Source organism: Schistocerca cancellata, chromosome 5 (assembly GCF_023864275.1).
Source record: "Schistocerca cancellata isolate TAMUIC-IGC-003103 chromosome 5, iqSchCanc2.1, whole genome shotgun sequence".
Taxonomy (NCBI): Eukaryota; Metazoa; Arthropoda; class Insecta; order Orthoptera; family Acrididae; genus Schistocerca; species Schistocerca cancellata.
This window is the reverse complement of record NC_064630.1, coordinates 464712257-464726748: the sequence shown is the minus strand read 5'-3', so window position 1 is coordinate 464726748 and position 14492 is coordinate 464712257. Positions and strand designations below refer to the sequence as shown.

Sequence of the window (14492 nt, the reverse complement as noted above, 5' to 3'; positions counted from 1 at the left end):
GACATTAATTGAAATGTTGCAATTATTGCAGAAGAAACATATTTTTCCAATAAATTTAAATCTAGAAAAGAGAAACACTGTACTGTAAGTGACGTAAAAGTATTAGGCATGTTTGGGAACTATCCCCTATTTATGCTATATTTTTTGCAGAAGTATCTACTTATTCTTGAGTAGGGCACTGATAATTAACCTTAACCGTATGTCAGTATAACTTTAGCTTCATGTCACATATGTTCTGTGCCGATATCATTTACAGAAATATGAGATTTAAGAAACGTGTCATTTATGTTTCAAATTATTTATTTCGGCATTTTTATTTACAGGGAAACGGGCAACTAGAACGCCACCTCCAAAGAAAGGTAAGTTAAAAATTACCTCACAAAATCAAAATACATACGTAAGATAAAAAAAACTGATAATCATTTGTTTGAAAACAATTATACTCGGAAGTCCGGAAGTCCTGCTGATGAGTCTCTCAATAGCTGCAGTGGCAGTCTCTCAGGGGACATTCTCAATAAGCGTTGTAACTATTCGTTTTGGTACTCTTTCACATCTTCCACTAGGCCAATTGTGAACAAAATTATTCCAGTAAGTCAGCATATCAGATTTCTCCCTTCAGCTTAAGCCAAGCAGAAATATATTAGAAAACTCATTTCTAGAGCTTCTTCCTTTTTCCAATCTTTTCCTCTCAAAATCCATGTTTTACCTGCATATAGTATTACTGACTTTGAAACTAAATTTTGTACCTACTTTTCTCTTTTCTGGTGATTGACCTCCCGTTTTCCACCCCTTAGATACATTTTAGTGCATCCATTTATCTTGCTATATGTTTTGCATGTTCTCTAAATCTGCGCTGCTCGAATAAATTGATCTTTGAATGAACCAGCTTGTTCTATTAGTTTATCATGTACATTCATTCAGTATATTTCCTTATTATTACCATGACTTTCTTTTTATTTACTAAAGTTCTCATATTGTAGCTTTGATAACGCCATACTTAACTTTTTTTACTTTTTTGGAGATGGTCAGTTATTAGTACTTTCTCAGCATAGCATTGGATACAATATTGTTTTATTGTTACATGTATTTACACATCTGCGGTCGATCTCTTTTCATTCCTATAGAATTTTATATATGTAAACCCACAAGGGAGAATCCATATCTGTGTTTTAAGTCCTCATTTAAATTTTAGGTAGTGGTTGATAATGGCTATGAATATGTTATCGTTGAATGACTTAATGACATTAAGCACGAGGGACGTTCCGAAAGTAAGTTTGATAAGTGTTTTTGAAAGAGAAGGTGGAACACGAGGTAACATAAACAAATGGCATATGAATTCACAGGCGTTGCTGGTTAAATGATGGACGAGGCGTCCGGTGGAGGAGGAACGACACATCCGCAGAGCGCCGTAGAAGAGGGAGTAGCAGAAAATCTGCGTGCCCGAGATTATTTGAGTAGGAATCACGATGGCAGACGGAAGTGTACTGACAGTTTGGTCGCCAATGGAAGTACGTGCTGTTATCCGGTTTGAATGGGCACGTGGGGCTAGCGTGTTCTTAATACATGAACGTCTACAGACGTGTGTGGTGAAGAGATCATTTCTCGTAAAAGGGTTGTTCGCTGGTGCTGCATGTTCAGAAGAGGGGTGGACATCATTAAAACAAAGGCGTTTTTCGTTCCGGCGGAATCTTCTCACGAAATTCCAGTCAACAACTTTCTCCTCCGAACGCGAAAATATTTTGTTGATACAGACCTACATAGGGAGAAATGATCACCGTTATAAAATAAGGGAAATCAGAGCTCGTACGGAATGATATAGGTGTTTGTTCTTTCCGCGCGCTATACGAGATTGGAACAATAGAGAATTGTGAAGGTGATTCGATGAACCCTCTGCCAGGCACTTAAATGTAATTTGCAGAGGATCGATGTAGATGAAGTGAGAACTTATGTTAGATCAGAGATTACGCGACAAAGCGACATCCTGGCTTCTTCAAATAGCGATGAGTAACTGAGGGGGTTTCGAGTAACACATTTATGCAATTCTTGTAAGATTGTAGCGCTGTACAGACACACAAATTCAAATGGCCGTTGTACCTGTACTGGGAATTATGCTCGCACTATCCCTACTAATCCCGTAGGTGGATTTTAATAGCACAAACCCTTGTTTACAATATAGTTCTAAAAACAGATAGAGCTTAAACTTCCTTATTTAGGTACTGGCCTTTTTTGGTTTTGATCCCTCTTCACCCGTGGAAAGTACCTTTATTACAGAAGCATAAAGGCCTCTGTTCTGAAATAAGCAGAGCTTCGACATTAAGGTTTCTGTTGTAATGTCAACTTCATGCACATTTTCGGATCAAGCATATTCGCCTGTTCCTAAAATAAGATATTTAAAACTTATCGCACGATCATCCTCTTCAACGTCCTATGCCTGCAGTCATAGATTTTCTTAAGTATCTGACTTTGATCCATGCGTAGTAGATGGTCATGCTGTTCCTTTCTGTACTACTGGATCTCTTCTGCTATTCCTAGGACATGGAATTCCCCTCTTATTTCACTGCTCCTCTTATAATCTTGCAATTTGTAACCTGATAAAGTTCTTAGAAGTCTCATTTCTGCCGCTTCAAATCTCTGTAATTATTTTGTCTTTAAAGTGCGTGCTTCGGATCCATTGGGCAGTAAAAGCACAGTCATAGTATTACAGAATTTAAGAACTCTCTCTTTCCTTATTTTGTCCAGCAGCGCTCTCTCTCTCTCACTTTCTTTCTTTCTTTCTTTCTTTTTTTTCACGTGTTGTGCCCAAGCGCACCCGCCTTTGGTCGTTTCTACTTGTTTTTATGTTGTGAGGAAGTGTAGGTTTTTCTCGATCTTTATTAGCACTTCGAGAAGGAAAGGCTCTCCTGTGGGCCCTTCGTTCATCTGCCTATTTGTCCTTTTTATTGTTAGATTTTCGTTTTTCGTCATTCTATTTGTCGTCTTGAAATCTTGTCTATTTGTTTTTCTTTTGAAGTTCTTATCCAGGTTCGTAGGTATCATCCTGAAATGGAATGCCTTCTTCGGTAGAATTTTGTAGTGTTATCTAGATATTATAGATTACGGGACTCTATATCGGTGCCATGGTTGTGGGTCTACTGTGGCAACATTTGTGAGTTGAGGGGTTCGGTCCTAAGAAGCGTGTAAGTACCTTTGTAATTTCTTATCACAATCATTAACTTTTTAAATAGAGGTGGAGCCCCTCCACGCCCACACCGGCATGATGGCCAGCTGTAAAGGTTTACTGCCATCTCTGCATAAGGGTTAGTTTTCAGTAAAGTGAGGTGTCGCAGGATGTGGGTACTGCGATGTTTGCGTACGTCTGGTTAAGATTAACCATTAATACGCGCTCGTCTGGTTCGAAAGTAAACGAAGGGTAGCGATTTGAAGGGCAGAGAGAAAAAAGTGCCAAGGAAAGAGCCAAGGGAAAAAAGACCTCTGCGATAGTAGGTCGGGTAGTAAGAGCAGCAGCAGATGTCTTGCTGCCTGCGACAGGTCATGCAATGGTAGGCTTTGTTAGTAGTGGGTATCACGCAGGTCGATATCTTTGACGTTGTGCGGTGCTGTTACTCGAATGCTACTGCTGGGTGCCGGTGTTTATCTCTCGGTCAGCGTCAGCATACATGTAGCAGTTAGGTACATCATCGTTTTGTGTCCGATAGGTCATATATCAGATGCACAGTGTAAGATGATGTTGGCGATTTGTTTGTGCGTCAGTGTGCGAGCTCGTCGGTTTCCCTGCTACAGCCTGTTGATTGGCTTTAATAGCAGCTGGTATATCCAGTCAACGTTGCTGATATGCAGGGGCTTGCCGTCGTTTGTCACTTGTTGGTGTATGTCAGCTTGCCATAGGTGGTTAAGCCCTGTGAATCATTAACATAAGCCCTGGTAGTTAAATATATGGACTTGTCGTAATATTATCGATTACGATTTTAGACCTAAAATGTTCTTTTTTCATAAAAGGACATAACTGTTTTCTTTGTGATTGTAGTTAAATTATATGTAAGGACCATGAAGCTCGCTGTAGGTTGTCTCCGTAGCTGCCACTATAACCTGTCATCTGTAAAAAGGAGTGAGTTCAATACGGCACATCTCGGTGGGTAAGGATCTTCCATTTTCAGTTGGCAGATAAGACAGCCTTGTCTGACTCCTTCTGTGAGTCTTCTCATTCCTATACTAATAGCTGAGTCGACACATTTCTTGATACTGTTATCAGCACACAAACTCTGTATGGATGTTATTAAATGCTGAGGACTGTCATACTCTCATGAAATTTCCCATGACCTACCATCCTGTCGAAGTTCTTTTCATAATCCGCAAAAGCTATATGCGTTGAGACATTGAAGTGTCTATGCTTATCTATTATCTGGTTTGTCGAGAAAAAACAATCCATACATAATCTTCCCGATCTAAAAACCCCCTGTCAGAAAAGTTTCTGTTAATATATTTAATCTTTCGGAAAGCTCTCACAGTTAAGTACGCTTATACCTCTACAGTTATTTTATTATTATTATTTTTATTATTGTTGTTGTTGTTGTTACTACTATTACTGCCGCACGGAGTGCCTGCGTTGTTAGAGGCGCCATGTCACGGATTGCGCGGCCTCCCACCGGAGGTTCGAGTCCTCCCTCAGACATGGATGTGTGTATTCTTCTTAGCATAAGTTAGTTTAAGTAGTGTGTAAGTCTAGGGACCGATGACTTCAGTAGTTTGGTCCCTTAGGAATTCACACATATTTGAATATTATTATTATTATTATTATTATTGTGTACATGGCTGGAGCAGCAACAGTAGGATGAAATCTTCTTGTACAAATAGCCAATCAGTTGCGAAAGGGAAGGTTTGTTAAAACCTCTTTTACCATGGTTTCAACGTTTATAAAAACGTCGTCTTCAGAAGGAAATATTGACAAATGGATTGCATGTTGTGGCAGAAGTACGTTCAAATATAGCCGAAAAGCGTTAGTCAAATATAAAATATCACCTTCATAATTATTAAAGCATGCACAACATGGTTGTTGTCATTTGGTATTTCCTCACCAATCCAGAGGACCTTCCCTTAGCCCAAACATTGAGTACGTGACGCTAGTGGACTAGATGAATATTGGTGAGGAAATACCAAATGACAGCATGTTGTGCATGTTTCGCTTATTATGGAGGTGAAATTTTATATTTGACTGACGGCTGTCAACTATGTTTTATTGTACGTCTGCCATAACAGTTTTCAATATTTCCTTCTGAAGACGTTTTTATAAACGTTGGAATCATGATACAGGGGTTTTAATTAACCTTATATTTTGTAACAGATTGGCTGTTTACTTTTTCTAAAAGATGATTTTTTTAAAGTGCAGGCTAGACTACTGAAATCTGCCAATTTTTGAAACATGCCCAGATGCATAGATTTACAGCATTTAAAAGCTTAATCATAAAATTTTGAGTTGTAGTGTAAGGACCCTAATTACGACGTCAACACGCCAGAACTGCGGAATTATAAACGCTTCTGAAAACACAGTATACGGATTTTAGTATTAAGTTTAACTTTGCTCCTTCTGGTGGCGGATTCTACGGTGTACCTCTGAAGTGTGTCTACTAATTACCCACAAGCGAGGACAACAATCTGTTGGTTTCCTAGCCCTTCGGCGGCCGCAGATCGGTCTGTAAAGGTCTTCTGCGCCTTACAGTAGACAACCCTGCGAAACACATGGGTCGAATAGCGGAGTTGTTAATTATATTTTAATCTCGGTTTGCATTTTTGTTTTCTTTGGAGAGGTGGTGAAAGTCTATGGAGACTACACTGCGAAGGTGGAAAAGATCACCTATGGTAGATAATTTGTGTTATTAACAGAGGTAGTGTTCCACATACAGGAAAACAGGTGCACAAATCACAAAGAGAACATCTGAGCACAGAATTATGCTTTTGTCCTGTAAACACCATGAATTAAAACGTATATTACATCCAACAAGTCAACCTGCAAGAGAGATTTATTTATGAATTCCATGATCATTGCTTTATTTAAAGGAGATAAAAACAGATCTTTCGTTTTTACTTGCAACATGAGTTCATATAGAGCACGATCTTTGTCTCACGCTTTAACAGCAGTCAATGAGTATTGCAGTACTGGCAACATTTTAACGAGAATGTTAATGAAAATGCCTTACAATAATTGCAGAGAGATACTGAACTATTTTCTTCCTTATCACTGTCCATGAGTGAGGTCTTCCTTGTTACATTATTTTTTCTGCGCCAGCTCTATTTCACTTGCTACTTTGCAGTCGTTAGTTTTCCCATTTGTTCAAAATTTCCAGTATTTGCCATTTGAATGTATGAGGGGTAGTAAAATGAAAAAAGAGCACTTGCCAATATGGGATGGAATGGTTTAATTCAAAAGTAATCACCACAAGCGTTAAGACGTTTATCCCACTAGATTCGTAGATCGCAATCGGCGGCTGACGTATCCAAAACCGCACCCACTCTTGCATTTCCTTAAAAAAATGGTTCAAATGACTCTGAGCACTATGGTCATCAGTCCCCTAGAACTTAGAACTACTTAAACCTAACTAACCTAAGGACATCACACACATCTATGCCCGAGGCACACAACACCCAGTCATCACGAGACAGAGAAAATCCCTGACCCCGCCGGGAACCGAACCCGGGAACCCGGGCGTGGGAAGCGAGAACGCTACCGCACGACCACGAGCTGCGGACTGCATTTCCTCGTCCGACTGGAACTGACGTCCATGCAAGTCGCCAAAGATGTGAAAATCAAAAGGTGAACTATCCAGGCTGAACGGAGGATGTTGCAGTGTTTCCCAGCCAAATCACTGAAGCTCTGCCTTCGTCCCATTGGCAGTACGGGTCGGGCGTTATCGTGCAACAGGATGATTCTGCTGTTAGCCGAGTTCCCCGAGCGTGGAACCGCAATCATTGCGCAGCGCTATCAAGACACTTTGCAGAAACTGCGACGTGCCATTGTGTCCAAACGCCAAGGAATGCTGTCGGACGGAATCATCCTGTTGCACGATAACGCCAGGCCCCGCACTTCCAATCGGACGAAGGCTGCGCTTCAGCGATTAGGCTGGGAAATGCTGCAACATCCTCCGTCCAGCCTGGATTTTTCACCGTGTGATTTTCACATCTTTGACGACCTGCATGGATGTCCGTTGCACTCGGACGAGGGTTGCAAGAATGGGTACGGTTGTGAATCCGCCAGTGTCCGATCCCGTTCAACGGAACAGGAACTGATCGTTTCGTCACCCAGTTGGACGAATATCTTAACGTGTGTGGTGATTACTTTTGAATGGCAGCATTCCATGGTCCCGTTGGACGGGCGTTGGATTCTTATTTGACTGTCCTTTATATCTGATTACAACTGTAAAGAAAGTGGTTACTGACTTAAAAGTACCGCTGGACATAGAGTTCATTGCGGATGGTGGATTATCACAGAAGGATGGAAGGGTGTGGGATCATTTATAGCGATCTCAAGTAGTTAAAGAAAGCCTCTCTTCGCGAACGTTAAGTCACTTACGGAGACCTAGGAACCTGAAGTGGAATGGCTAACTCCCGTGTAATAAGCACCGTGCAGATCGGTCATCCATGAAGTATTATCACCAATATCAACAACACCTGGAACTGAGTTTAGAAGTTGATATCTTTGTAATTAAATAGCATAATCAGTCGTCAGCTTTCAACATAACTGATAACTACGTCACTCCGTCGTACGTTTCACATTATCTGCCACCAGTCTGATATTCCTGGCAGCATGTACTGCCTCAAACTTCTCAACGGAATAAAACATCAATTCTATGCGTAGTAGACAACCAGTAAACCCCATATTCTCTAAAGAATCGAGCTCCCCTGTAAGAAACAGCTCGAAACTTCTGATTGCTTTACAAATGAGTTAATGTGTTAATCATTGATTTACGTCGACACCGCATGTCAAATGTATTGCGAATACAGTTAGTAGCAAAGAATAAAGAAATTAAAATGTGATGCATGATGAGGTAATTTTACCGCCTGAAAAGCTAAAGTGTATTGATAAACTTCTTTTCCTTTTGTCGTTTTCTGGGGGGTGTCAGCCAGAAAGTTTCGAAGATGTGTGGAATTGTGTGGAGTTTGTTGCCAAGTCACAAAGTGCTCTCGTTCTGGCTCACTGTAGTCTGGCTATATGCGCGCGGTGATTTCGCTGCCTCAATAACTATTCACAGTTTCTAACTGTTATATTTGTCTTGCTGTCTTGAACTTTTCGCATAAGATGGTGATATAGATTGTGGAATACTTACTTTATATTGATAAAAAATTTATTTCATTAGTCAAGTGACAACTAGAGTAAAATTGGCACGAAGTTTTAGTTCCCTCCAACAAAGCTATTTCAGCAGCTGTTTTTGCTAAATACTCTGCATTGTTAATTGACTGACACGCCCAAGCATTTACAACGTCCAAATCTATTGGATTATGTTGCTTTTCAGGCTGCGCTCACAATGACCGGTCCAAGTTCAGCCACAACTTGATCAAGAACTTCCGTATCGAGTACAACCGTCTGCCCCAGTCGTCGCCAACTGCCACCAAAGGTGAGTTGACCTCTTCTATTGGTTATTTCACAACTGCATCATTTTGCGATTTGCAATCACATTACTGATTTTACTGTTTACTGTATACAAGCAAATTCAATATTGAATGAGTCCTCTTAATCGCCCTTCTTGCAAATTACAGCTTTATACCATTTTCTTAACATTGATCTTAAGTAGGAGGTCAAATACTAGATTTGAAAGCTTGAACCAGCACTGCTGAACGTGTATAACAATGTTCTCGACCTTCTTGTAGCATCAAACGGAAGTAAAAATTCGATCTTTCGAAGGCAGCGCCCATCTTCGTCTGAAGCAAGTCACCCCTACCGCTGACGACGATGGGGGCAGTCATCGAAAGCCCGATTTTTTAATCTGACGCAAAAAAAGAAGAGAACATTCTATTCAAGGATTTCGTGATTGGAAACTTTTCCATCGCAAAACTTCTTAGAATCATGTTCGATAAAATTGGAATGCAAGCGACGGAGGATACCCAGCAAACTCGTTGCACATCTCGCAAAACGACATTGGAAAACAAGGTTTTCTCTCCTCACGATATGCTTGACCATTGTCACTAAATATAAAAAGCGTAACTTTACATGATATTGTTAGCAGTCATAATAGAAAATTAAGTAACCCGCTGGATAAAACCTTAGACCTTGGTAAAAGGGTACTGACTTGATCAAAAATAAAGTTGCTCCTGTTTCCATACTGATCATTGGTATTGGTGTGAACCGGTTCAGGACACGAACACCAATATTTGTCTTTCGTTACCAGTGCTTCGACCACATCTCACACTTCTTATACTGCTGCACATTTTGGACGAGATGACGAGTGTAGTGATAGATGTAGCAAGTTATTTCCTATATCTTCCCTGCAGCCTGTACTGGAATACGAGCCCAGATAAGCTCTGCTAGTCAAAGGACATGGAGCAGGATCAAGGTCTTCTTAGGAACATCGACGTGAATTGATGGACATGGTAACACCACAACGTCAGTTAGAACGAAACTGGTATGCATAGCAATAGCATAGATGCGTAGAAGTGAATTAATACACTGAGGAGTAGAAACTGTTAAATCATGAACACGTTTATCGAACGCTACCTACTCCAGTACTTCCACGTCCGTGGAATATGTTGCTAAATATTTCATCTCTATGCGAGCTTATTTTCAGTACGGAAAAAAGTAATTCCTGCAGATGAATAATGGTGTGATTACGTATTGGCTGGTGTGTGTTTGTGTGTGTGTGTGTGTGTGTGTGTGAAGTTGCTGAAATATTTCAGGTGTAGATCGCAACACAGTATGCTCGGAGGACGTGCACATGCAGTTTATTGACATCTTTCGGGCATTTTGAAAAAAGGCGAATCATTGACACGTTGGACGTGGGCGTACCGTACAAACAAAGTGCACAGGCGATTGGCTGGAGTGCAGCGGCTGCAGAACAAGTACTGAGGAGGGGTACTCAAGACAACGGTGTGGTAAGAAGAGTTGCCGTGCGTCGTTTACCTTTGACTCCATAACGCAGACTCGCATGATATAGAGAAAGAGCCAACAGAAACGTTGAGTGGCAATCAGTAGTGTTCAGCGATGTCAAACATCGGTTTGTGGCAGTCATATCGACAGCAACGCGTCCGTAGACGAACTGGTGAAAGGTCACAGGAAGCAGCGATTCTAGTGACTACACCTATCCAGCTCTGGAGTCGTGGTATGATGAGCTATTGGACGTGACGAAAGGGGGTATGTGGTAATTCTTGAAAGGGTATTGCTTGAATGCTAGCCACTATGTGACACGAGCGGTAAACGCTATTGCCGTACATTTCGTGATCATGGTACGAAATGGCATATCCGAGATAATGCAGGCATATTCCAGCAGGATAACACGTGATACTGCAGCGCAGTCCACACACTAAAAACGCCTTGAGGCACGTATGAGCCCTTTACAGGCCTGTCGAGTCTCCTAATCTCTCACCCATAGAGCATGTTTATGTTTGGGATGATATGGAAGAGGTATACTTTCGGATTGCTGTGTCTGCCAGAGACGCGTATATACAGGGCTATTACAAATGATTGAAGGGATTTCATAAATTCACTGTAGCTCTATTCATTGACATATGGTCACGACACACTACAGATACGTAGAAAAACTCATCAAGTTTTGTTCGGCTGAAGCCGCACTTCAGGTTTCTGCCGCCAGAGCGCTCGAGAGCGCAGTGAGACAAAATGGCGACAGGAGCCGAGAAAGCGTATGTCGTGCTTGAAATGCACTCACATCAGTCAGTCATAGCAGTGCAACGACACTTCAGGACGAAGTTCAACAAAGATACACCAACTGCTAACTCCATTCGGCGATGGTATGCGCAGTTTAAAGTTTCTGGATGCCTCTGTAAGGGGAAATCAACGGGTTGGCCTGCAGTGAGCGAAGAAACGGTTGAACGCGTGCGGGCAAGTTTCACGCGTAGCCCGCGGAAGTCGACGAATAAAGCAAGCAGGGAGCTAAACGTACCACAGCCGACGGTTTGGAAAATCTTACGGAAAAGGCTAAAGCACAAGCCTTACCGTTTACAATTGCTACAAGCCCTGACACCCGATGACAAAGTCAAACGCTTTGAATTTTCGGCGCGGTTGCAACAGCTCGTGGAAGAGGATGCGTTCAGTGCGAAACTTGTTTTCAGTGATGAAGCAACATTTTTTCTTAATGGTGAAGTGAACAGACACAATGTGCGAATCTGGGCGGTAGACAATCCTCACGCATTCGTGCAGCAAATTCGCAATTCACCAAAAGTTAACGTGTTTTGTGCAATCTCACGGTTTAAAGTTTCGGCCCCTTTTTCTTCTGCGAAAAAAACGTCACAGGACACGTGTATCTGGACATGCTGGAAAATTGGCTCATGCCACAACTGGAGACCGACAGCGCCGACTTCATCTTTCAACAGGATGGTGCTCCACCGCACTTCCGTCATGATGTTCGGCATTTCTTAAACAGGAGATTGGAAAACCGATGGATCGGTCGTGGTGGAGATCATGATCAGCAATTCATGTCATGGCCTCCACGCTCTCCCGACTTAACCCCATGCGATTTCTTTCTGTGGGGTTATGTTAAAGATTCAGTGTTTAAACCTCCTCTACCAAGAAACGTGCCAGAACTGCGAGCTCGCAACAACGATGCTTTCGAACTCATTGATGGGGACATGCTGCGCCGAGTGTGGGAGGAACTTGATTATCGGCTTGATGTCTGCCGAATCACTAAAGGGGCACATATCGAACATTTGTGAATGCCTAAAAAAACTTTTTGAGTTTTTGTTTGTGTGTGCAAAGCATTGTGAAAATATCTCAAATAATAATGTTATTGTAGAGCTGTGAAATCGCTTCAATCATTTGTAATAACCCTGTATATATATAATTTTTTATCAACTGGGTTTTTATCAAGGCTTGTGTAAGCGGGGAGTGCCTTTTGTGCTTTGATTTCATATAATGTAACATAGCAGTTTTATAACACATTCCGTAAGAGCATATGACGACAGCTTAAGACTATTGAAACTGGTCATCGTGGAACAACAAGTGCCTACACTGCTATCGCGGCGTATGGTTCAAATGGCTCTGAGCACTATGGGACTTAACATCTATGGTCATCAGTCCCCTAGAACTTAGAACTACTTAAACCTAACTAACCTAGGACAGCACACAACACCCAGTCATCACGAGGCAGAGAAAATCCCTGACCCCGCCGGGAATCGAACCCGGGAACCCGGGCGAGGGAAGCGAGAACGCTACCGCACGACCACGAGCTGCGGACGCGGCGTATGAGGTGTGTTCATTTTCAATCACGCAAATAGTTCCCAAGTCAACATCCATCCGCTAAGTGGAGCATGTCTCCATTCAGAGAATGTATCAATAGTTACTTGGACAGTACAAGTGCTGTGCCTCAATACAATGTTAGGACTTACCTAGAATCGTCGCAGAGAAGAGTCCAACTGGTTAACTGGTTATTCTACTGGTTCAGTGATATCGGTCACTGGATCCAACGCTAGATCAGTGTTGAGAGGTAGATCAGTGCAAGTGAACTTTGAACAACATTTCCACGCACCTTTTTCACACTCGCATTACGTAATGTGTAATTTATATTAACAAATCATTCAGGCAAACTATAGCAATATTTAGGACAACACGCCCTCAGTTTTGCCGTAGCTTGCCTAACCCTAAGTGGCCCTGTGACGAAGCTGTATAGTTGCTGGGTGCAAGCAAGCCACCTCAACAGCAGCAACTACTGGTTGGTTATAACTAAAGTGCAGCCACTCAAAGAGGTCCAGTGTGGGCTATAATTATAGTATGGCAACCGAACTTGCTGAATATTCTAATGCGTTAATGCAGAAACGACTTAAGCTGGAAAAAATAGCTCCAATTTCGGCCGCCAGGAGTTAATCTGGCGCTGTACAGCATCTCGTGGAAGTCCCCGGTGCTCATATTGAACAAATTGTGTAAGCGGCAATTAATAATATCAACACCGTGCCTTTCCCACTTGTTTGGCCGCTTCTGCTCAGAGTTTGTGTCGCCTGGCCACCAAGAGCTGTTGCAGGACGATTGATTCACGGATCCAGTTATATGGCTCCTTCCGTGTATAGCGATTTTACGACTATGACGAGTGGGACCTGAAGATGGTATTAATGTAATGCCGAAACTGGTAGCACATAGAAGTTCTTAAAATAAAATAAATTTATACAATAGATACGGCTGTTGGTAAATTATTGCATCAAGGAGCTTATGCTCACGTCCCGTTGCTACCTATTACATATGGAAACATTTCTATACGTCTTTTTTTCATTGACAGCGCCAGATTTTCACTTGATGGCCAAAACTGGAACTAATATTTTTACAGAGTAAATCGGTACAGTATTAACGCATTAGAATGTTTACAAGGTTCGCTGTCATGCGATAAATACAACCCACACTGGGCTTCTGTGAGTAACTGCACTTTAATTATAACCACGCAGTACTTTCGATGATGGGCGGTTCTCTTCCTGCCACATTTACGTGTGACGCCAAGAGTATTTGGTGAGTACAGCACATACCAGCCCTCACCAAGCAATCTTCATGAACTGATACACTTTGTGTTGGAGGCATCGCAAGAAGTTCCTCAATATGACGATCTGATGCTTTTTGCTTCCATGCCACAAAGAACACAAGAGCATATTCTTGTCCGTAGCAGTCACACCTCATAATGATGTTGATGATGGGTATTGTCCGAATGGAATAACAGTTTAATAATTTAATACCCGTTATGTGATGAACATTTTCACATAGTTTGGTAAATATTGGACTAGTGTTTAGTGGTGAAACACGTTCCACTTCAGTGCATGTAAGATGAGACAACCATCGTAGTAACGTCGGCAACATAACGAGAGGTACTGTGCACTCAGTCCCAGATCGATCTTAATGGAATGCTTTTTTCATCGCTTCCACCAGGCAGTTAGGTTATATAGGTACGTTCTGAAGCACAACTGAAGCTCGTGTGGTGCCTCGCGAAGTCGCATTCGCGGCTACGGCCACTCTCCTCCCACTCCTTGCTACGTGTGGCGCGCGACACAAATTACACGATGTACTGCTCCACGGATTTAATTGCAAACGTTTGTTGGCGGATTCAGATTAGGCCTCAGCTCTACTACGTAACTGAATGCCTAAATAAGGGTCACCATCGTCGTTCTGACACGCGAGACAGGGACAGTTTCGAAGTCATCAGGTAAAAGTCCTGTAGCAATCTAATCGCGTTCAGAAAGATCCCGATATCCGACTACTCGACTGGACCATGTTCACTTCTAACTGTTCATTTCGGCGCCCCCTGTTGTTCACTAGCCTATAATCATCTCAACAACAAAACAAGAACAGCGTTCCAAGTTAATAA

At 42.0% G+C, this 14492-nt stretch overlaps 1 protein-coding gene across 2 annotated transcripts in view; it reads left to right on the top strand.

Moving 5' to 3' along the window:
• LOC126188119 (SPARC-related modular calcium-binding protein 1) overlaps positions 1-14492 on the top strand; it is an 805467-nt gene that overhangs the window by 599858 nt on the left and 191117 nt on the right. For both annotated transcript variants that reach the window (XM_049929592.1, XM_049929591.1), the window contains exons 4-5: positions 324-359; positions 8502-8603. In XM_049929592.1, the coding sequence (XP_049785549.1) occupies positions 324-359; positions 8502-8603 (138 nt within the window). The remainder of the gene's footprint in view (positions 1-323; positions 360-8501; positions 8604-14492) is intronic.